The 24,931-nt window shown below is 42.1% G+C and overlaps 1 protein-coding gene across 13 annotated transcripts in view; it reads left to right on the top strand.

Annotated features, from left to right (window-relative positions):
• RAPGEF6 (Rap guanine nucleotide exchange factor 6) overlaps positions 1 to 24,931 on the top strand; it is a 125,984-nt gene that overhangs the window by 43,148 nt on the left and 57,905 nt on the right. For 12 of the 13 annotated variants that reach the window (XM_064724806.1, XM_064724802.1, XM_064724810.1 and 9 more), the window contains one exon: positions 5,219 to 5,362. In XM_064724806.1, the coding sequence (XP_064580876.1) occupies positions 5,219 to 5,362 (144 nt within the window). Of the gene's footprint in view, positions 1 to 5,218; positions 5,363 to 21,365; positions 22,405 to 24,931 lie in introns of those variants that run through there. The other variant, XM_064724812.1, reaches the window with a different exon arrangement.

The following is a 24,931-nucleotide window of genomic DNA, read 5'->3' as shown; positions in this document are numbered from 1 at the left end:
TCCAGGCCTTTGCAGTGCTACATGGTGTGAAGGCTTGTAGGTAGGAGAAGCATGAGAGTGTTAGCCAGGCTTGAAGGGTAGGATTTGTCACCATCCTTAATGTCCAGGATTCCTTCTGCTTCTTCACAATGCTTATTGATGCTGCCAAGTGCATCTATAGATGCATATATATGTGCTTAGAGAGTTTAGCTTAGTCCTTCCCAGGTTGTTGTACACATGCATTTACAATATGAGGATTGCTTTTCCATAGTGAAGACCAACATTGTATCCCAGCAGTGTGCCTGGGGACACAGGCAGATCTCTTCCAACTTTCACCTTAGATGTTTTTAATGGAGCTGGAACAAAGCTGTTTGTTGTGCTCAGAAGCCACATGTCTGTTGATCAGACTCTCATCTCCAGACTGCTATTGATTTAGGTGCCCTAGATCTAGATATGGTAACATTCAAACTAATATTTGACAGTGTCTCTTACTGAGCATGTAAATACTCAGCTTCCATAAAATATTTGTTTCTCACAGTGCATTACCAGCAGGGATGTCAGCAGTGTCCTGTACCAAGTCCACTTGCTGTCCTTTGTGCAGTTTGCTCTGTGCAATGTCAGTCTGACTCTGCTCATGGGCTCTGATAGCATCAGTAATATGCTCTGTGCTGCAGCATGTATCTTAAGCTACAGTCTGCCTTGAAGTGCAGGTTAAGAGTGCAAGAAACCTGTCTTCATCTCTGGAGTGAAACAGTTAATTTGTTTTATTCTGAATTATGCAGTCTCAAAGCTGGAATTCTGGGGGGGAGATTTATGCCTGGAGGGATTTATGCCACAGGACTGTTTGGGTGGCAGTGTGTGCAGCCATGTCAGGGGAATGCCCCAGGCCCACTGGTTTGCATTTGCTGCTTTGCATTTTTACTCTTTAATTGCAGCTGCCAAGGATCTGGTGACTGAACTGAGCATGTGGTAAACTCAGTGTGCCTGGGTGCTGTGCTGGGCTCAGCTGAGTCTTGCTCCTCAGTGCTCCTCTAGCAGAGTGAGAAACACTCACTTATCCAGCCATATCTATTATCAGGTATTAGAGAGAAATTCTTCCCTGTGAGGGTGGTGGGGTCCTGGCACAGGTTGCCCAGAGGAGCTGTGGCTGCCCCATCCCTGGAAGTGTCCAAGACAAGCTTGGATAGGGCTTGGAGCCACCTAGGGGAAGGCTAGACCAGCCTGGTCTGGCTGGTGACTTGACTCACTGCTAGTACATCTGTAAGTTTACATGAAAAATATTTCATGGGCAAAGGAAAAATTTAGAAATACCTACATCTTTGGTCACATCACCATTGTAAAGAAATATAAATTTAAAAAAAAAAAAGGGAGATGGAAATAAAAGAGGAGCTTCTGTGCAGTGTGTGCTTCAAGAGCTGACCCTGTTGAAATATTTATGGAAGAAAGTAGTATTGTGTGTGTAACTTGAGTAGGCACAAGTGTGGTGGGTGTTTGCAGAGGAGCACAGCATCACAGGAGCTGGGGAAGCCAGCATTGGCCATGTCAGCAGCCTCACACACTGCTGGGTGTTCCTGGAAACAAAAGCACAGCCCAGACAGCTGTTTGCTCTGTTTGACATCTCCTGAATTGTCTGTAATTGTGATTAAATGCCAGTGAGAGTATAGAGGCACTTGAAAGTATCTTATATCCCTCTCTGGAACTTCAGTATAATTTTTCAGTAGGAAAATCAGAGAATTAAAAGTGCAGAGTAGTTTCCTCATTATATTTATGGTCATATTTTACAGGTAAATGTAGCTAAAGGTGCTGTTGGCTGTATTTTCTAGGAAGGACTTCAAATAGTGTGAGAAAAAAGCATCAGTGTGGTGGTGTGCACCTTGCTCATGATCTTCACTGACATAAGGTGTGCTTGAGTTTTAGTTCCCTGATTGACTCTATTAATTTCTCTTACTTTTATTTTCTATAGTTTTTAATTTGCAACATACTAATGAGGTTTAATACATAATGAATATTTATTTTCAAGCAAAATAATTAGTTAGCTGCTTTAATGGAGTTAAAGAACTCTATCATTTCCTGATGGTGACTGATTTTAATTTTTTTTCCTCCTCTCCTGTCACTTTAGAATGTAAATCAGTTTTGTAGGGGGAATCCTCTGGGAATGGACCCATTTTAAAGGCCATAAAATGTGGTCAGCTTAAGTTAATGAGGATAACAGATAGTGTGTGAATGGGCATTATAACTCATATTTTTGGAGGCTGAGCAATCTATTGAATTAATAATGGCCCCATTTATCATTTAGGAAGATGGCCCAGAATTGCAGCATATTTTGGTATATTGAAGTGTCATTACTGTTGTTCCTAGGTGCTTTCATTTTCTTCTTCAGATCTAAGTGTAAGATTTCAGAAGAGCAGTGTGATACTTGCAGGTGGAAAATATTTCATTGCTGCTTTGGACTGCAGAGTGAAACAGGGCAATCCTGTGGTTTAGATTGGATATTGGGGAAATTTTCTTCATGGGAAGGGTCAAGGCCTGGCACAGGCTGCCCATGGAGTTACCATCCCTGGAAAGATTTCATGGATGTGTAGATCAGCACTTGGGGACCTGGTTTAGTGGTGGGCCTGGCAGGGCTAGGGGCATGGTTGGATGTGATGATCTCTGAGTTCTTTTCCAGCCTTAACAATTCTATGATACTGTATTGAAAATAAAATAATGGGAAGCAGTCTGTGGGACAGTGTGTCCATCTGAGCTGATGGCAGCTGGTTCTCCTGGCTCTGCAGTGCCCAGGGAATCTGTCCTCCCTTTGCTCCCCTGCCAGGACCTGGCTCCCAGCACTCACAGAGAAGCTGAATTCCTCCACAGGGCTCAGATGAAGATGACACCTCTCTGCCAACAGGAATTTTTAGTTTTAACCAGGTGAGAGCAGGGCTGAGCGAGGTGCCCAGGTGTGCCTTTCCTCTTGATGCACAAATATCAAAAGCAGTTCTTGTGAATCATAAATGTTGACAACCTGGTGGTCAGCTGGACTCAAAATACTGCTTGTGCTGGTGGTGCTAAGCTGGAAGCTCTGGGGTGTGGAGATCTTTCCTGATTTCTGATTTCCATGTTGTTTTTGTCAACAGCAGTTCACTAACCAAAGGAAGCAGGTGGTCTCATTTTCCGCCACTTGTTTGTTCTGACTTAGTGCTATCAAATAATTTATTAATGTTTACATCTCAGTTTGCAGTTAGAATTGTGAAAGAAAAATATTTTTTTCTGTCACTGAGTGTTTGTTTAAATTTAGCCTTAAAAATAGCTGTTCAGTTTGGGGTTTCTTGATAATAAAGGTTATCAGTATTGAAAGAGTCTTTGTCCACCTCAGCAGTTTCTCAGGTCCAGGTTAATCTGTTCTGTTGTAGAAGTTCACTGCTTATTTTGGTTTCTATGGTCTTGTAAGACTGAATGTGGGAAAAAAAAGATAATGTATTTATTGAAGGAGATCACATACAATAAATAAAATTAAATCAGCACAATTTTGATTATTTAATTACTAACTCCGTACAAATCCAAAAATTCTTATTTCTGAAGGACTTCTGTACAGTTTGAGAGCAACATTGCTTCTAGTTGGAAATCCATATTTATGCTACATGAAGAAAGGCTTGTATATCAATCATCTTAGTGCATTTTTTTATAGTACTGGATGGCCTGTTTAAAAAGGTTTTTTTGTGTTTCTGCCTGCATTTACTGTATTCTTTACACTCTTACACTACTGTGCTTACTGCAGTGCTGCAAATAGGTATCTTTGGTTGTTGTCCTGTTCCTTTGCAAAGAGGTAGTAAAATTATAGTGAAAAGTGTGGTTATCCCTTTTTCAACTCAACTTTTCTGAGTTCTTTTTTTGACACTATTATTGTGTGAGCTTCACTCTTCTTTTCCAGCTTTTCTAACTGTTGTTTCTTTAACCCATGTTATTAATGTATGATTTCTCTATGGAATCAAAAATAACCCACAAGACAAACTCAGCTGCTTGCACCTTCCTTTGACCTCACACAGACCATAGGTGTTTGAGAAAAGTGATGTGGAAGGTAGATGTAATCTTGCTTTTGTGATGGTGTTAGCTTGGTCACTTTCTTGTTTCTGTTTGTTAACTCTTTCTGTGTTTCACTTCTTTGTATCTTCTGGATTTTAATTTTGAGGTAATTTACTTGAGTATGTGAAGGGAGATCTGTATAAGACCATACAGAGGTTTTTCTCCTGTTCCAGTGATATGTTTAGGATTTTGCAGTGAAATTTGGAGAAAAAAAATTAAAAATAAGGTATTGAAGACAGTAGAAAGTTGTACATAGTAAATACATTGTAGAGAAGCTTCTTGCCTGCTGCAGCCTGTTTGCATGTCTGTCCTGCTTCCTGCTGGGAGATATTTTTCCAAAACATCAAAAGGAAATGGGAAAGGATGAGACTGCTTTTTATAGAAAACAAGTATTGTAGCTATTGAGATAAAAAGGTTTCATGTTGGCTTTTACTAAACAGATAAGTTTACCTAATTTTTAATGTTTAGTCAGAGATAATATTTAACATCAAGTTATGAATAAGTTCCATTCGTTTCTTCATAATCCACTGAAAGTGATTAGGAGCCAGTATGACATAGGTGAAGTAGCTCTTTATAAAAAGCTGGAATATTTGAAGTTGTTTAGCTATGGATGGTACTAGAAATAAATTATACTTTTAAAAATTTCACTACTAAAAATAGGGTATAATGCAATATTTTTGCCAGATTATAAATGCACAAGAATTGGTAACTTCTGTGTTGAAAATAAATTATACTTTTAAAAATTTCACTACTAAAAATAGGGTAGAATGCAATATTTTTGCCAGATTATAAATGCACAAGAATTGGTAACTTCTGTGTTGAAGGTAAGCTTGAAATGAGCGGTGCCTGTAACTCCTTCAGGATACATGTGGGTGCAGAAGAGTTTCTGCCGATGACTGACATTGTTTAGAGGATATGTGTGCCTTTTTTACTTTTTTTTTGTTTTTTAAATACTGGTTTCCCGGAAGGAAACTGTGGCCTCAACTCATTGTACCAAGGCCCTTCTGAGATCTGCAGCCGTGTTTCTCTGAAACGGAAACACAGAAATTTCCCCCGAAAAGTTTAGCTGCCCTGAACTGATGTTTGTTCCTTCCCCATGAGCTTCGTACGGCTCCACCGGCTCTTGGTGCTATGGAAGAACTGGATGTTTAACCAGGAGCCTGAACATGTGTTTCAGGTGGAGAACTCCAAGGACAATGAGGAGAGCATCCTGCAGAGGGAAGTGCCGCTGCGGCAGTCGCGCCGCAGGTACCGCAGGATCAACCAGCGCGGCGAGCGCCAGACCATCACGGACAACGTGGACTCCAGCAGCTACCTGTCGGTGAGTCCGCCCTGCTTGGTCATTTCCTGGGCTCTGTGCTGCCTGCAGGGCTGCCTGGAACTGCCTTCTGCTGACAAAACTGGTCAAGTGAATAGTCCGTGCTTGCTGGTTTTGAGAACGCTTCTCTAGTGTTGAGGGGCAGTGAAGTGGTTTGGATTGGAACACCATAGGTGGAAGTGAAGGTAGTAATTGGAAGAGATGGGGTTTTTTTTGGTTTGGGGACCTTCAGCTGAGCACTATAAATAAATCTTAGCATGCTCACTGGACAGAAAAATGGTCTTTCTTCATTTTTTGTTGGTTTTATCTGGTGTTTTTTTGGTAAGATGTAGAAATCAATGGGTTTCTTATTTTTGCCTTAATATATTTGAACTGTGGCTTAGAACTGAGTTAATTGCAAATGCAAATCAATGCAGCATTAACACTCTTATACTTGGTTGTGTTTACTTGCTTAAAAATAGTGCAGTGGTAGTTCAAACATCAAAAAGAGTAACAACTGATCTAGTCTTAAAGAGCAGCAGAGACTATAAACTCTGCGCTGTGTAGAGGCACACACTCTGTGGTTTCAGGGCTGCAAATTGTATGTGAAGGTTTTTCTTCACCATTATTTTTTAAACTTCCTGCTTGGTAACACGATATATGTCATCTAGACAAATAATTTAATTGAAAATAATTGTTCTGGATAATTTGATCTGCTTTGAAAATCAAAGTTTCAAACCAGTAATAACGTTGAAGTACAAGCCTGGAATAGTATTCATGCTCAGAAGAGAAAAAAAAAACCTTCTCTCCATTTTCCCCATCTTCCTTTTCATCTCCCCAGAAGAGGTAGACTCTCAGTTGATACGCTTCAAAATATCTGATGTGTGCAGTCAGATATGAGCTTATAACTTATATGAATTGATGTTTTTTCTGTATGTTGGTAGCAGTTGGGTTGCAGGTGGTGATTTTAGACCTTGCACAGCATTACTGTGTCTGTGACAGGAAGAGAATATGCTGATTGAAGTTTAGCATCCTCTGCTATCTCATCTCTAGAACTGTCACATATGTTGGATTTTATCATTTGTAAGACATTAAATTAGTTATTGAAAAAATGAGATGTTGGACCTTCACACCCTGGGCAAGTGTGCATAAAGCTTTATTAGGAATTAAATTCCAATCTGTGTAGGACAGAGCCTATCTCTGTCTCTTTGGTGTTTGTGACAGTGAATAAGCACACAGCTAATAATTCTCAGGTTTCATTGCTAAGAGTAGGAGAATGCCAGGAGCAGCTGATGCTGGTGCTACCTCTGCAGCTTGCCTGGAGGGATGCGTGAGAAGGGACTTGGCATCTTTGTTCTGAGAAAGACCCAAGTTTCACGGCTTCCTGAATGATTTCAGGGGCTGTCAGTTACTGCTGCAAGGAGTCAGTGTGGCACACTCAACACATCATGTCCTCATTAAGATTTTTCTTCAAGTTGGTTTATTTTCCTTTGTGTTGATTTATTTCATTGTTGCCAACAGTACAGGGCACCTGTGCCTGTAGTTGCTTGTTTCAAACCTGGTGGCTTCCTCAGGTTTGTGGAGGAGGGAAAAAAAAATACACACATACATACGCATACACATATATGTATATGTATGTATGACGTGTTTGATGGAAAATGGTATAAACTTCTTAGATCAGAAGCACATTTCCAAATCTGCTTTTATGTCTGTTTATTAGGAATATACAAGAAGAGTCCTGTAACACTGTTTTCCTGAATGAGTGAGTGCTAAATGGCAAGGACTGAACAACTACCTCGCTGCTACCAAATCTCCAAGATTTTGCGTTTTCAGCAGCCTGAATTGAAATACCAATCCTTGCTTTGTAGACTGTAAGCTTCTAATTGGAAAGTGTCATACTCAAGTACTTAAGGTAGCAAAAAATAATTTCTAACTCAGTAGATGACTCAGGAATCGAAACACAGTAACAAGCTGCCTATGTGACAAGTAAGAAAAAGTTTGGTGTCTGTATTTTCCCATATTTCATTATAAACTAGTAAAGCAGTAACTTTATTTTAAGTATGGTGGTTTCCATGCCTGTATGAATGTGCTCATACACTGGTTCTTTCCCAGTGATCTTGAAAAAACAGATTTCATGGTGAAACCCTTTACGTAGCCCATGGGAGAAGGGTAGGACGATAGAGTGGTTTGAGTTGGATGGGAGCTTAAAGATCACCTAGTTCCAGCCCTCTTCTGTAGGCAGGGGATCAGGATAAGGAGGAGGGCAAGTCAAACTTCCATTGTACAGGAACTTGCAATAAGGTTTCTGCCAGAGAGGGAAAAGTGTTTACAAAGTCTCCAGCAGATTTCCTGTCTGGCATAATGCTAATTCACGAGCACAGAGTTGTATTTCACTCTCCAGCCTGTTGCTGAGTGCTCTGTGACAGATGCTGAATGCAGCCTCATGGAGCTTTTGTGAGTCCTGTGTGCTTGGGGAGGGCTTGGAGCTTTCCAGCCTCCACATGGACTCCAGTCCATCTCCTGTGGTTGATGTTGGAATATTCAGTATGACACCATTTAAGTTTTTACATGCCTAATCCCTCACGTGCCAGTAGTTTTCTGCTTGCTAAAGAAAACTCAGATCCTTTAGGTACTGAAATCCAGTGTTTTTTTTAACCCAGGAATAGCTAGGAATATTCCTTAAATTTAAGGTTTCTTGGGATTACTTTTAAGGGGAATTATCTATGCAATCTCCATTAACTCCTTAGAATGTAAATCTCTGCACATTAAATATACTGTGATTATATTTATGATTAAGGTTAATCTGTGTTTTGTAAAACATTACCTGTTGGGTTGTGACATGAGCTAACATCTACTTCTCACAAGGAGTACTTCTTGTTAGTGGTGGAACTTTGTTCTGTAGAAATACCTGATTTGACGCAAACCCAAGATTTATGTGCAGATGCTTTAAATAATATTTTAAAAGATTGTTACTATCCTTGAAGCTCTTCTCTTACGCCTCTTAATTAAGTAAAAGAGTTCTAGTTCTTGATTTAACTGGATATCTTCAGGATATTGAAATTAGTGTTGGTATCTTAAATTTCTTCTCTCCCTGCCTTCCCTCAAATGAGCTAAGAATGGATCATCTGGTAGGTTTCTTTGGAGAATGTGTTACCATTTAGATTCCTTTGCTACGTTTTTGTGGTTTATAGAACAGTGTTATTTCACAAGAGCACTGGTTGTCTGCAGAATTAGCTATTTGTAGTTGTTTGTTGTTGGTTTTTTTTCCCCTTCCAGGCAAGCACAGTGAACACATGCTGGCAGTGTTCTTTCTTTTCCCTCAGAGTGAACAGGTTTATATTTCTGTCTCTATCTCCCCAGTGCCCAGTGTGTGACTTTGCTCTTGCAGCCCCTGTGCAGGGGATGCCAGCGCTGCTCTGGGGGTTGGTGAGCAGGCTGGGCTCCCCTCCAGGTCCAGAGTGCACCCAGAAACTGTGTTGAGGTTCTGCTGGCGCTGGGGATTTTCCCTTGTACAGCACAGCAGGATCCCAAGGACAGCTGTGTATTTGGCAAACACTTTTTTTCAGGTTGTGTTTTTCAGGGTGCACCATAGCCCTGCTGCCTGTGAAGGGCTGGAGGACGTGGCTGTGTCACCGTGGGTCACGTGTGAGGCCACGGCCACCGTGGCAGCCTGACAGTGTATGCCTGTCAGTCTGCCCGGGGCAGGCCTGAGCATCCCATAATTACATCACATCTCTTCATCCCTGGGCGTTTCTGGCCTTTTCCATTTTTGTCACTTACTAATTGTGCATCTTGCACATCACCCCCACAGTAACGTCCTGACTGTGGGGGAGAAGGTGAGGCTGGGCACATTTGGCAAAAGCTCTTGCTCAGAATGAGCGGATTAGGTAGAAATGTGCCATTGGTGTTAATTATGGCAGCTCTTGGTTCAGATCTGATTTGTTAGCCTGATTGCATGTCTTGGTGGTGATAAGCATTGGAGCTGGGGTCACTGCAGCAGGGCAGCGTCACAATGGAGACGAGTGAGTCATTTCTATTCTTAGTCTGCTTCTCAACCCAATCAATAATGCAACCATGTTTTGTGATTGCAAAAGAAGAAAGTAATAATACAGCCATGATTTTTACTTACAAATTATTTACTTACAATTATGATCATCTCTGTTAAACTATATCCTAAACTTCTGTGCTCATGGAGTAGGAGCTTGCAAAACTGCAGCCAGAATAACAGCAAGTGACTTTTTAATGATAATGCTTAGAAAAAAAATTAATTATAGTTCTGGTGCTTTATAAAAATTAAATTGCTGTTTTGATCTTGGATCAAGTAATAGGAAAGTAAACAGTTCAGTTATTTATCTTCACAGTTAAAAAATAAAACCTGAGATAGTAAGTTTAGCATTTATATTTCTTGCAGTGTTCGATTCCAAACAGGGTTTAACAATTCGATACAAATTTCCATATGACTCAAAACTGTAAACTCAAATCTTTTTTTCATTTCAGTAAAATTTTTCTAATTCATGTTTGTGATCAGTAATTTGAGGCTGTGGACTCCCCATCCCTGAAAGTGTTGAAGGTTGGATGGGGCTTGGAGCAGCCTGGTCTAAGGGAAGGTGTCCCTGCCTTGGAGGGTTGGAACAAGATGATCCTTAAAATCCCTTCTAACCCAAACCATTCTGTCATTCTGTGCATTTATTACCCACATACATTTTTTACAAGTCTCTGTGATATTTTTTTCAAATGAAAAATATTTGTAGCTCTAAAAATAGTGCATGTATGACCCAATGCCTATTTCTGTGGAGTTGTGACAACATACTGAATTTTTTCAGCTGTTAAATTTATTGTAGAGGAGAATAAAGAAATTAGTACCAAACTTTAGTAGTAATCCACTTCCTCAGAGATGCAATTTTTTAAAACTACTTTAAGAGGATGATGAGGTTTAAAAGATTTATTATAATACTGCATTTTATGGACAGTATCTTAATATTTGCATTAAGTAAAATTTGTCCTGGAGGCTTGTAGAAGCATTTATCTTCAGAGAAGTCTGTCGCTGCAGACTGCTTGAGTGGCAAGTTTCTTGTTCTTTGATCATTACTTAATGTAATCCTGTCAGAGGCTGGAGGTAGAATGGGGGATCTCATAATTGGAGGGAATTAAGTCACATTTCAATATACTGGATCAAACCCATTAGGTGCTTTAGCATCACCAATCCTTTTCTTTTTAAATGCTATGAAACACTGTGGATCTTTTATAATCTACTTTTAACTACCAGGTAAATTTGCTGATATGGTACCTGTTATTGATATAAACCAAGTAAGACTGATTTAGAGCATGTCTCCAGCTTAAACCTGGACACAGTATCACTGGCTCCTGTTTATTTGGAATTTCAGTTAATTGTGATGAAGCTGTGGCTGATCTTGTGAGTGGCTGAAATGAGCTGGAGGAAGGGTCTCTTTGCAGCTCATTGCTTTTTATTGTGTTTGTGTCCACACTTCCTCTTTTTGACACTTTTAAAAAATACTTGACAGAATTTTAACTTTATTAACTAATGGCAGGCTGAGAGAGTTGGGGCTTTTCAGCCTGGAGAAGAGAAGGGTCTGGGGAGACCATAGAGCACCTTCCACTGCTTAAAGGGGCTCCAAGAGGGCTGGAGAGGAACTTTGGACAAGGGTTTGGGGGGATAGGACAAGGGAGGATGGCTTCAGGCTGATAGAAAAGTCAGTTTAGATTGGTAATAGGAGGAAATTCTTTTATATGAGGTTGGTGAGGCCCTGGCACAGGTTGCCCATAGAAGTTGTGTCTGCCCCATCCCTGGAAGAGTTCAAGGCCTTCTTTTATGGGGCTTGGAGCAACCTGGGATAATGGAAGGTGCTCCTGCCCATGGCAGGGGCTTGGGACTGGTTATTTACTAAGGTCCCTTCCAACCCAAACCATTCTCTTGATAAATCAAGAGAAAATTCAGGTCTTGCTGAAATCCATGGGTCTTGCAGTGCACTTAAATGATACAGAAATTAACGTTGTTGTTATCTCTCTAGAGATGTTGTGTGATATAAAGAGATTAAGCAGGTTGCTTCTTCCTGATGCTGTTTTCTCTCCGGTCTCCATCTTTAATTTTGCATGGCCCAGGTGGGATCCCAGCTCTCAGGAGCAGGCATGTGCTCAGGTTCCAGAGCATGTGCCAGAGCCTCTGCTAGCCAGGTACCCCTGGACAGGACCCTGGAAAAGTCTACGTATGCTGTCCCTGTTTGCAGCTCTTTTAACTCCGGCAGTTTTACGTGTTTCTTACCTCTGTGATCAGAAGAAGCATCTGCAGCGTGTTCACTTCCTGTGTGTGGGCCCCGTGGGTTTGGTTTGTTGTGGGCTGCACACAAAGGACGCGTGGGTGTGGAGCCAGCACTGTCTGGTGGAGGAGATGTACATGGATGGAGCCCCCGCTTTCTGCAAAGGAAAATTACTGTCAGGCTGGGCTTGGGCTGGGGGAGGAGGCTGTGAATCAGGTGGTGGTTAAGCAGCTCTGTTAATGAATGGTGTGGAGGTGTCTGCTTCCCAGGCCAGCATCTGGGGAAGGGTCTGCAGTGTGAGTCTTGATGAGGAGCGGCTGAGGGAGCTGGCAGGGCTCAGCCTGGAGCAAAGGAGGCTCAGAAAGGACCTATATTATCCTCTACAGAAAGAGGCTAATAGGAAGAAAGGACCTTATCACCCTCTACAGCGAACTCCCTGACAGGAGGCTGGAACCATGTGAGGATTGATCTGTTTTCCTGGGTAACAAGTGATGGGATGAGTGACAACAGCGTCAGGTTGGGCCAGGCAATGTATAAGTTGGATATTAGGAAAAATTTCTTCATGGAAAGGGTTATAAAGCATTGATACAGGCTGCCCAGGGCATTGGTGGAATCAGCATCTCTGGAAGTGTTAAAAACATCTGTGGGTATGGCAGTGAAGGCATGGTTTAGTGGTGAGCATGCTGGTGGTACTAGATTGATGGTTGAACTTCCTGGTCTTGGAGGTGTTCTCCAGCCTTAACAATACTGTGATTGTGTGATGTTACTGCTTCACTGGCGGAGCTGGAAGCAGCCTCTGGCAGGGTCCCACTGGCATGCAGCATAGGAACCTGTGCTCGGCATCTTGAACTCGCCCTGGTCTGCCGAGGTGTCCTCGGGCACTTCCCTCTGCTTTTGTGAGCAAGGGGAAAATTGCCAAATGCATGTTCTCTCGTACTTCACTTTACATATTGATTTTGTCTGCTCATTTTGTCAGCAGTGTTACTTTCAAGGGCTCCTTGAAAGTCTGCCGCTGGTTATGGTGGTCATTAGCAAAACACCAATCCTCAAAGTGTGCTGTGCATTAAAAATCTTCCTAGGAATTTCCATAGACCACTGGTGTTTCCCAGTCCAATTAATGAGCACTTGCAGTTTCAAGTGAGTAATGACTTGAATAGGCTGTGGAGAAAGTACAAAAATACTTAATGAAAATACTGCCCTTTGGTTAAAATCTGGGTTTTTTCTGCTTAATTTTTTTTTTAAAACTAACAATGTAATGCAACATGTCAGCCCCAATTTATCCATAATGAAAGTGATTGTTTTTCAGACCTTATATTCAGGAGTTTCTGTAAAGATTTTATGGACTGGACAAGCAGGTTATATGTAAGCTGATTTACAGGAATCATCTCAGTTTGGAAGTGACATGTGCAGCTGTGTAACAGCAGTTAAGAGTGATGCACAAATGAAACTACATCAGACTGAAACTTGGGAGGGTTTATTTTTAGGCAAGCACCTGTATTTACTGAAATCTGGCTGCTGGCAGTAGTTTACAGCCCTTCTCATAGCCCTGGGGAGAGCCTGTGGTGGGGGGTGATGCCACAGTGTTGGGATGTGGCATCTTCCTGCTGCTGGGGGAGCTGCACTCTGAGGCTGGAAACAGAACCCGTCTGCTCTGCTCTTCAAGGCCAGGCTGAACAAGGCTTGGGGAGCAGCCTGCTCTAGTGGAAAATGTCCGTGCTCATGGCAGAAGGGTTGGAACAAGATGAGCTCTAATGTCCCTCACAGCCTGTTCTGTGATTCTTGCCTCAAAGACCTGTTTTTGAACCTTTCTCCATCTCGAGTAAGTTTAGCAGTCAGCTGCACATCTGCTCCCTCCCCTGGCGATGGGTTGATGATGGGCCCCCTGAACCCACGGCAGGTTTGTATGTTGCCCTCCCCTTGCTCAGCAGAGCAGCAGAACTGCACTTGTTTATGATAATTCAAGAAAAACTTATGTTTTATATATACCTTATATAAAAATATCCCTTATATAGGGATATTTTTACACTAATCTCCTACTTGCAGTCCAAACACATCAATCTTTTTACCTGATGATCACTTTCACCAGGAAGCCTGGAACTGTTAGGAAGCAGATCCAGAGCACAGCCTGTTCTTTGCGGGGAAACCATCCTGCTCTGTTGATTGGGATCAGTCTGGAGAGTTGCTCAAGCCTTGACCTCAACTGGTGCTGACAGTACTGTGGGAGGGATGTACCTCTGCGTCAGAAAAACCTTTCAAAACTTGTAAATATTTTGCAAATTGCTACCACAAGAAGTAAAAATTCAGTCACTGAAAAATTCAGTCTTGGTGCTGGTTTGAAAGCAAACCAGTGGGAGATCCCAAGTCAGAACTACAGTTTAATAGGAAAATTAAAATGGAGTAATACAAGAACACTGACAGAGTCAGAATACAACCTGTCACCCTGTTGGTCAGGGTGTTGGTAGCAGTCCCATTAAATGGTGGCTGCACCCATCGTGGAGTGACATGTGTGGTTCTGGTGGAGCAGGGATCCTGTAGAAGGGTGGAGTTTTTCTTCTGAAGATCCAGTGGTGGTGCAGATGGATCTGGTCTTCCTCTAGGAATCCAGTGGGAAAAGGCTGACTGTGGTGTTTCAAATCTCAGATTACATCCAGGTAGGAATTCTTGGCTCCTCCCCCTGGGCAGAGCATCTCACAATGGGATGCTGTAATTTTATCAGCCATGCAGGGACACTCAATGGCCCATGAACAGATCAGATCTCCCCAGAGGGAGGATGGGTGTGGAAAAGATAAAGAACACTGCCCCACCTGGTTTCAACAGATGGTAGTAGAATGCATACATGGTTACATCTTGCAGTAACCTAAGGCTCTCCACACAATAACCAGTTATTTGTTTCTTTCTCCTTTTAGCACATAGACAGATTTACACCATGCTAGAAATTAACTCAGTTCCTTGGAAAATGCCTGAGAAAATATTTTATGTAGCATGTTCAGGGAATTAATCTCTGTTTTGATGGACCCTAAGGGTTTGGGTGGCAGTTCCAAACTCATTAATTCTTTATAAGCAAGCTCTTATGCAAACTTGATGGAGAATGATGTGTGAGGGTTGTGCCCACTGCTCATAACTGCGTTGTGTCACTTGGGGGTTGATGGTGAAAGATGCTCTGCACCACAGAGATGTTTTGTTTCTTTTGGAGACTTAAAATCTTTTGTGTATGAGTTGCAGTTCCTTTTCTGATCCTTGTTTTTAACATTATTGTTTCAATCTCTTGAAATGACATATTGGGTGGCTTCTTGTAGGGAAATCTGACAGGGTAGTAGCCAGCAAGCTGGCCTCCCTGTGTGCAGGGAGATGGTAGCATCCATGGATCTGTTTTTCATTCCATGTCTTCCATCTGGACTGCTTCTGTCCAATATGCTCTACTCAAATGTAACAGCCTGGTTGTAATCTCACTTGTAGCCAACTCAGCCTTTCACTTAGGTTTAGGTTTCTCCTGCCTTAGAGAAAAGTAGTCCTGTGAGGGGTTATTTTTTATGTTAGCCTTGTAAATTTGTAAGTTGGAGTTGTTGGGTTGAATGTCACATAGCGCTGAAGGATTTCTTTAAAGGGCTGTGATGGTGTTGCTTTCAATTTTGTGTTCAAGGTAAAATGGATTTCTGATTTAGAATATGGAAATTCACATCAACTCAGTCATGTTCTTCATAAGCCTCATGGACCACTTTAGAGATAGAGAATATCCTGAGCAGTTTTCAATAAAAACCACCATCAAGAAATGTCAGTGCATAATTATAAGCATTTGGATGCTCTGTTTTCCTTGGAGAAACTTGGCATGAAGACCACTGCATGTAGGAGAGAATAGCTACATAAGTATCTTTGGTTTTGGCACAGAACTGATTACTATCTAATGACATTTAACAGCATTTTTAGTTTTATATTTGATATGTGGCATCTCTCTTAATAGTGATACGTCTGACAGATAAAATACTAGACTAAATGGGACCACCACTGTATCTTGTCATTGTTCCTTACCTTGTTCTTGAAAGTCAGCCTTGCTTTTTGTTGCTGCGTATTAATGAGTTTTGTTCTTGCATGATGAAGTTTCTAGTTGAAGGTAAAATAGCCACAATACTTCTATTGTCTTTATGATTTTGATTTTGTTTCCTTTAAGGTTTGGTTAGCATTTGTGGTTTGTCAATGAGGAGTGCAGGTATGGCATCTGGCTTACCCCTTGCTTTATCTGTCAGATCAGTTTCTCATATTGGGTGAGAATAGCTGGGGTTTTCCTGCTTTGCCCTCAGTAGAGGGAAGACCCCAAATGACGCTGGGGAAAACTTTCTCTGAGCATACTCAGCTTTGCGTTTTTAAAGGTGATAAAGGCTGGATTTTACTAGAAAATAAGAAAGTTTAGAAGTTGCTGTACTGTGGTGCTCCATCTGATGACAGAAGCTCTGCAGAGCTGCTGTAGGGTCTGTGCTGTGCTTCGCCAGCATGGCTGGTGTGGCATCCAGATCTCAGGATGTGCAGACCCTGAGTGCCTGGTACCCTGCCTGTTATTCCCTGTTCACTCTGTTACAGAACTCAGTGCTGAGCCTGGTCCCAGCCTGGCTCCAGGGCTGGCTGAGCTGTTAGCATGAAGCTGTGCCTGAGCACAGGCAGGTCTGTCAGCGTGGGACTCCTTCATTCTTCAAACTGGAGACACTGACCACTAATAAATGAGAGTGGATTGTTCAAAGTTACCCTTGCTTAGGAGAGAAATTTTGCTAGGAGGAGTCAAATCCCTCCCCCCTTCCCACTTGCAGGCTTCCAGTTTAGTGTTAAGCCTCAAGCAAAAAGACAAAAGAAATACTGAAAGTGGCAGTTTCATGATTTTTCTAACCTCATCTGTGGACTTAATGCATTATTCTCAAGGTCATTTAATCAGAAGCCTTTTTCTTGTGAAAGGTGTGGTAGTACCTTATGTTTTAAATAGGCTTAATCTGCTTGGTTTAATCTGAGATGCTGTTTTGAATAACTGAGGGAAGAAAAAGTGTTACTTTGTATAGATTTTTGTATCAAGTTTTGCAGAATGAGAAAAATATATATGCACCTTTATGGGCTTTGCAAATGAGAGACCCCCACCTGGCTTCCCAGGTCACTGTCAGCTGAGGAAATCACAGCCATGTCCATGTTAGCTTTGGGAGGTGTTGTCTCCCAAGAATCTAGATTTGAGACTAGATTGAGGTTATGTTTAGTGAGCAAAATCCTAAATGTGTTTGGGAGATTTTGCTGTGGGATGTTAGCTATTTTGTCCTTTCTGTGTCTCTGAGGGGATTCAATTCCCCAGACTGACCTTTTTGGGGATGGTAGCCACACCTTTTCACCACCAGGGATTTTTGGGTTGCAGACCTTCCCAGACTTCCCCACCCTTTGCCGAAATGAGATGTTAGGCAGGAAGGGAGGAGCATGGCATGAATCATGTCAGTTCAAACCATTGAAAGGAACTTTATTTGTGTGAGTCCATAGCAAAGGGGGCTTCCCCCTTCCCCAGCAGCGCCGGCAGCCCTGCTTGTGATGCGGATCATGCTCTGCCCGGCTCTGCAGAGTGTGCGAGTGAGACAGAGCTGCAGCAGAGAGCTGTAATTTATAAACCTATTATAAACCATATAAATCTGAATCATTTTAAATAGAAGATGACCTTTCCCTGCTTAACACGGCAGCTGCAAAAAAAAGAGTCGGGGTAGTGTGAAAGCAGTGGAGAAATTCAATCCATGGTGCCTTTTTATTGTTCCTCCTGTGTTGCTGGTGCTATATTTAGAAGCTTACATCACTTAAGGAATGATGACAGTCTCTGCCCTCCCCCTCCCGCTCTCCCCCTGCTCTCCCTCGCTCCTTCCCTTAGGATGGATCATGTTTTCATACTACTTATGAGTCCTACAGATCTTGGGGTAAGATTTTTCTACAGCCTTTCAGTGAGTGCTGCCGTGGAAAGTGACATGTGTAAGGATGTGATGGTACCACAGAATGTCACCCTGAAGGGGAGCAGGAGCTTGTGGTGCTGCTTTCCCTGCCTCCCCTGCCTAAAGAGCCAGGAACAGGGTGGAGGTTGTATGTTTTTTCCTTTTTTCCTGAGAAGCCACCATGCCACGACAATACAATGAGTTGTTTTTGGTGTTTAAGTTCAGAGGTGGGGAGAGCCTCTGAGCAGCATGGCAGTGACACTGAATCCAGTGAGCTGTGCCAGCATGGCAGGGTCTGCAGCAGGCTCTGCCTTCTGCCCCTCACTCCCCATTGCCTGTCTGTCCAGAACGATGTAAAGTACTCAAATCTATGGAAATAACCTCTTGATGCAGGTGCCCTTAATTTTAGAATATTTCTGCATAATGCTGCTATGTTTGGCAATTTCCACTCGGAAAACTCTATTAAAATGAATGATTTTAGCCCGAAACATCTTTGCCCGAGTGTGTGCAGTGACAGATCGCCTTGTGAGCAGCGGCCGCCTTCCCCAGCCCCCACCATGGGCTTGGAGTCAGGGTGAGACCAGAGCTGCTGCTCTGTAATGGGGGGGCATTGGAGGTGCCTGCTCGTGTCTGAGCGCTGCAGGAAGCTGTGTGCCAGGGACAGTGTGCCAGCGGCCGCCTGCCTCTGAGGACAAAGGGACAGAGGGACACAAGTCCTGAAGCACAGCTCGGAGCCCCAGGCCCCTCGGCCGGCAGCTCCTGCCTCGTCAGCCAGGGCCGTGATGGCTTTGAGACCGTCCCCGTCCTCCCTGCTGGAATTGCACAATGGGCTTTTCTTCCTCTGATTGATCAGGAAAAAGTCCTGCTGCTTGTGGGGTACCTCTGCCAGCAGCTGCTGGTGCTTCCCGCCTGTGCAGGGCTTGCATTTGTGGTGTCCTTAAATAAGGGAAGACTCTAATCCTGCCTGACTGAATGTGCATTTAAATTATGAAAGGCTTTACTATCCTTTTAAAAACATCTCATTTTTCAGTGACTTACTCTTGTTAGACAATTAGAATGTGCAGATTTGGTTAACAGTCTGGAGGATTCAGGTAGCATTATGGGAGGATAAAGAGAATGATGCAGAGAAATCTATGGAGTGGTATTTCAGCATGGAAATAAATCAGTGTTAAGGAACAAAGACTCCCTTTACTACAGAGATTGTATACTGTTTTTTCCTTATGATCTTCTTAAAACTTGGATTCTGGCTTAAAATGTGACTGGTGATTTTCTGTTTGTGATTCTGCTCAATGCTGCGGCTCTTCTCAAGTATTTCAGTTGCAATCCCTACCAAGCCTTTGTATCAGATTTTTTTTTTTCATCTCAGAGTTGCTCTAGTTTTTGAGATTTGTCATTAAAACAGACGATTTATAAAAAACTTACATCCCCATGCTGCAGGGAGCTGGGGCTGCAGAGAGAGAGGCATGTGTTAAAATAAATAAATAAATGAATGGAAGCAGAAGGGGGTGGGGGGATGCCCCAAAAGCCGGGGTGTGGAAGTAGGTCAGGTTTTCCCCCCACGCGGGGCTGGGTGGGCAGGGCTGCGCAGCGTGGGCTGCAGCCCCCCGGGACCCCCGCAGCAGCCGCCGCGCTCATTGGCGGCGCGGCCACAGGGATGATGTCATCTGCACTTAAAGGCAAAACCAGGAGGAAATAGAATTTCGTTCCCATTATTGAGCTGGTGTTTACAGTAGTTGTAAAATATGGCATCTGCGCCAAAATCTGCGCTGAATCGGGTTTGCAGCACAATGCAGCAGGATGGATCTGGGAGGTGGAGATCTGCCCGGAGAGCTATCAGGGGCAGGCAGGCAGGGAGAGGGTTCTTTCAGCTGCATGGGTTCTTTTCTCCTTGATATAAATTGTGATTATGCTAGCCATAATGCAGGAAACACCACATGGAATTGTTTGGGTGTTCATTGCTGCTGGGGATTTATCACCGTTGCATTACAGACATTTAAGATGCTTCTAAGTACAATTTTATGAATTATTAGAAAAGAGGCAATACAGTAGTGTGTAAGATGAAGCTCACATATCCAGTCTATTGTTTAGTATTGAAAAAGCAGTAAAAGAAACAGCTATTTGTGTAGCTGTGTAGTGCTTTGTAAAAATCTAAAGTAGTTAGAATGCTTTCAGCTTTTAGAAATCAAATAGACTTTGTGTTTGCAAATTTTGCAAGCGCAAGATTGAAGTTCAGATTGTCCTTTATGTTTAAATACAAATTAAACCCAGTAATATTTATGGACCCTGGCTGCATTTATTATTGGGGTTGTTTGATAAGAGGTTGAGTAAATTCAAACATTGATGCCAATTTTTTTCCTTTTAGGATAGTTTTGGAAGGTCTTTCTGGGTTAAGGTGCAACTCCTATCCTAAGTGTTGGACTTGGTGATCCTTGTATGTCTCTTTTGACTCCAGATGTTTTATGTTTCTGTGGTAATTTGGGTCATATACTGGGAAGAATTCAGCTCCTGGATGACTGCTTAGGAGCTATTGGTGTGAGATGGAGAGTGGTGCCCTGTTGGTACAACTTGGCTTCAAAGATTTGAGAATCTCCTCCTGTGTGTCCCTTGGCACAGTGGATGAAAAAGAGCTTTCTCTGGAGTGCTCAAACTGCCTGATTCAATATTCAAAAATAACCAAGCAGACAAGACAAAAAAGGCATTTTTGGCCCTCACTACCAGCAGGCCCCCCTTGGCAGCTCCATTTGTGCACAGGAGGTACAGCCATCATGGGCTAGTTTTGATTTGGAGAATTACCCTAAAGTCTGATGTGGCGACAAAAATTCTTTCCAAAAAGAAGAAAGCAGTAACAGTGAGTGCCCCTTCTTGCAGATGAAAAAAATCATCCAGAGACCAAAATAATGGCTTTAACAGAACCAGCACCCCCTGTCCCCTTGCCTGTCTCCTCCCTCCTCCCCTCCCGTGCGCAGTAGCAGAAGTCATTTGCCTTCTAGGAACCGAAAGCATCACGCCAGACCTGGCTCAAAGGTGTGGCATCCCTGAGGTCCCTCCTTGGAGCATCTCTCCAGCATACTGGAGAGATGGGCTGCTAGCCAAGACTTTAAGCTTCTTTCAAATATATCAGTTTTTAGTTGCAAAAAGAGATTACAGAACTAAATTGATGACTGCAGAATTAAGGCAGATTGGGTTGGAGACAGAACTGGTCTTGATTGAACAGGGAAAAAAAACCCCACCCTCCAAAACTTTTAAAAAGTGTTCCAAAACCATTAAAACCATGAGAATTATAAACATCACTTTTTAATAAGAAATTTACTTCTCATTCTGGATCAAATCTCTGTATTGTGTACGATGAGATAAAAGTGTTAGAGAGTCTCTAGAGTGACACATACATAAAAGCAAAATTTTTTTATTGTGAGCTGATGATGCATGTGTCTGTGTGCATGTGAATGGCTGCAGATATTTATTTTACTTTTTTAAAAATTGGAATGCAGAGATGAAAAATAATCCACCCAGATGCTGCTGAAAATGTTAGTAGATACATGTGGTTAATTAAAAAAAAAATATTTAGAAAAAGGAGAATAATCAGAGTTCCAGCACATCCCTGAATAGATATAAAAAGATATAAAAGCTGATGTGCAGCAGGGTGTTTGAGCAGTTGTACTGATATGTGTGTTTATATTAGGTCAATAAAGATGCTCTGTTGGCTGCATCTGCAGATCCAGTAGCCAATTGATCTAATGCAGTTTCTAAAGGCTTTCTATACAGGTGATGTCATCCTTTTAGCTCCGTTCCCCTCCCACTCTCTTTCCTCCTTATTAGATATTTCATCTTGCTGCGGAGCATCCAATCGATGGGAGCTTCTCCTGAGGGAGCTGCTGAGAAGCAAGCAAAGATAGTAGGAATTAGGACTCCAGCAGGCAGCCTTGCTGTAGCTATGGACGTCCTGTTTTGTTTGGCATTACAGAAATGTTTTAATTGGAAAAGCTAGGCGTGGATTAGCCGTGCTATCTGACTGATGCATTAGAATACCAAGCGACACTGCAGAGTTGTAAACGGCATTAAAAAAAAAAAAAAAAAAGAAGGAGGGGGGTGCAAAAGAGAAAAGGGTTTGTATTGCAGAGGCTTTTAATACATTCCACAGTGCAAACCTGTTAGAGCATATATCCTGGAGCTACAGTACGGATGCGAATTCAATTCCTGCATTTATGATGGACACGAGTATAAAGAAGAAACTTTAATATCCCAGGGTGTGGGATTCCTGGATCGCCTAAGATGCTGAAGAACCTTTGCAAAATTTCATCTACTGTATTAGGATGAAGTTTCTGAAAAGTGGACCCGAAGATAAGCCACTTGTAAATGCATTTTAGAAGAGAAAAAAGAAATTTGAAGAATTCATACCTTGCTTTTTAATGTATTGTTGCTTTAACCTGCAGTTCTAATCCATTTCTGAATTAATTCAATTTAAGCAGCACTTTTTGGGTGCATGCCTCTTGCCTGGAGGAACGTATGGATATTTGTATTTGAGAAGCTAGGAAACATTTTGATTTGAATTTATGTGCTTGTTAAAACTGGAACATTTTTATAGGAATTGCTGCTGCTGCTGCTGCTAACTCCCTGCAATACTGAAAACTCCTCAGATCTAGTGGAAGCTGTAATCGAATTCAGTGTGAAATCCAAGCCTGAGAAGTTGCATATATGCACATTGCTGCTTTATGATTTTTAAAGAGAAAGCAGAAGGGATTTTTCTCATTTTTTCCCCCTGTGGCTTTTATTTGAGAAAGGAAACTTTTTTCCCCCAGCCTAAGAAATGGCTTTTCTTGTTCGGTGTTATGCCAACTGCCTACAGCCCTGGGCCTCCAAAGTAAGTAAGATTTTGTCTGTGCTGCATTTCTGTGACATGTATTGACAGCCCTGGTGCTAGCTGAATGTTCCCTTCTCATCCCAGCAGCATGCTGGGTTGAAGGTACTGGAATCCTGGCTGTGCATGAACTATTTCTGTAGAATCATTTCTTAACAGGAAGGGGGGACCTAGAAATCATGGAATTGTTTTATATACCAATAGCTTAAAAATTACCAGCAAGTATAAAAATAATTCCATTTGCTTATGAAACGTGTTAAGCTTGGTTTTTAGCCTATAAATATGAAGTGTATATGAAGCCTATAAATATTATTGCAGTGTAACATTTTTATAACTGCTGGCATATTTTGCTAACTTGAGATTACTAGTATCCAAACCCAGTGATGTTTTAATTTTCAAGCTGTGTGGAGCTGTACTGGTTGTTTCCTTTGTGCAGCAGCATGGAATTGGTTAATTATTTAGCTGAACTATGTAATTACAATTAGCTTTAAAGGACTCCAATTATTTTTTGTGTCTGAGAATGCAGTATTTCTGTGAAACTGGGGAGGGAAGGGTGTTTCTTTTAAATGGCATAATGAAAGCTAGAACGTTCGAGCAAACCCACCTTGAGATAAAAGCCTTTAAAGAAATTAAAAATACAATATTTATGAGACTGTTACTGTTTGGAATGCTCAGTCAGAAAATTAGCTGAGTTTCTGGTATTTTATTGAGACTACTACCAAGAAGTAGTCATCTAAGACACAGGAATTGCCTTATATATAAATCTAGGGCCAGGCAGATATTCATTATTATTCCTCTATTATAATTTTGTATTTACTGGATAAAAAAAGACTGTGCAACTTTCTGGTATTTGGAGGCAGTGGGCAAAAGCCTTGTGCTCATGGCAGTGTGAGATGCAGCATTGACTTTGGAGCAGGAGATGCTCTTGACTTTGGTCCCAGGAAGTTCAGAGTCTCAATGACGCGATGGTGTGTACAGGCACAGGGAGGAGAAGCCAGCTGGGGGTGTGGACTCCCTGTCCTGGCTGATTTTCCCTGTTTGGTTTTTGTGTCTGGTGTGATGTAAAGGGAAGCTCGTGGTGAATGGGGGGTGCAAGCTCTGGGCTCTGGGGTTTCCCTGAGTGGGTGCCAAACCCAGCGTGGAGCTGCGTGGGTGGGTGCGTGGCTGCATTTTGGGGTTTCACATGTGCTGAATTCCCCCAACAGCAGGGAGGTGCAGCTGCAGGTACTCGTGGTCCTGGAGAGTGGCTCTGTGTGCTCACACAGGTAATTGTGCCTCCTCACCTTGCAGTTCCTGCTGCTGGCAAACCCTGGCCTGTTTGTGTTATGCTCCATGCCCCAGTGTACACAGGGAGTCTTTCTTCCCTTCCTACTCTGCAGACATTAATTATGAAAGGCTGAGTTTACTTAAGCTTGACTTACCTGCGCTGCCCTTATTAAGGTGGTTTGAATGTTGTAATACTGCTTAAAGACTGGGAATGCTTTAGTCACCTTGGTTCTTCGGCTGAGATTGCACTCTCCACAGAGCTTGGGCTGAAGTGAGAAACCACAAAAAAGCCTGTGCTCAAATAAGGGCTTCATAAGGGTAAAATAATAACACAAAAAATAAAAGTTTTTTGACCCCAGTGTCAGCTCTGTGGACAATATCCAGTGGATTGCTGCTCTGCCAGCCAAGCCATTTATTCACTCAGTTACTATTGATAAATGAGATGGTATAAAATGTTAGGAAGGGAAAAGTTTGTTTTTTTCTTTCTTTTTTTTTTTTCTTCTAATGGCTTATGAGAACCCATTAACTGATTTTGCATTGCAGTCCATAGTAACAGTTCTTTACCTTTAAAGCCATAAAGGTAAAGCACTTTTATTCCTTTCTGAGAAAACTCCTAAGCCATCTAAAACTTCTACAGCCCCCCCCAAAATTTTGACAGGATCTGTTCATGTTGTTTGGTAACTCTGAGGAGAAGTGTGCATAGGATTAAACAAACTGATGTGCTGAATCAGATCTGAGTTTGTGCCATTTTGGTTTTAGCTGAGCTTTGTACTAAAAATCTGTTTCTATGACAAGTGTTTTATAATAATACATAATACAGCAAAATAAGTCCTGTCAGAATTTTAAATATGTAAGTTAAATATGTAAGCTTCAAGTTTAACTTGAAAATGTCAAGTATTTTGTGTTTTGAAACTAGAACTTAGATTTATGTAGATCTGTGCCAGAATTGTTTTAATCAGCTGCTTTTAAACTGGTACAGGACAGTAGTCTGAAAATGGGCTGTTGACTCAGTTGTAATTACAGCTGTTCTGGATGTGACACTGTGATGATCCATGGATTGAATCAGAGCAAGATGAAGTCATATTTCTTATGACTAATCATAAAGGTAGGCTTCTGTGAGGGTAGAACACTTCTGAAGGTTAACCTTAGCCTAGGGAGGTTAATTGGAGTGGCTGAGGAGGGGCAGGAGCCAGGTTAGGAGCCCTGTGGACACCTGAAGGCATTCTCCAGTGCCACAGCAGTGTCCACAGCACACACTGCTAGT

Source organism: Zonotrichia leucophrys, chromosome 13, assembly GCF_028769735.1.
Source record: "Zonotrichia leucophrys gambelii isolate GWCS_2022_RI chromosome 13, RI_Zleu_2.0, whole genome shotgun sequence".
NCBI lineage: Eukaryota > Metazoa > Chordata > Aves > Passeriformes > Passerellidae > Zonotrichia > Zonotrichia leucophrys.
This window is presented reverse-complemented; position numbering and strand designations above follow the sequence as displayed.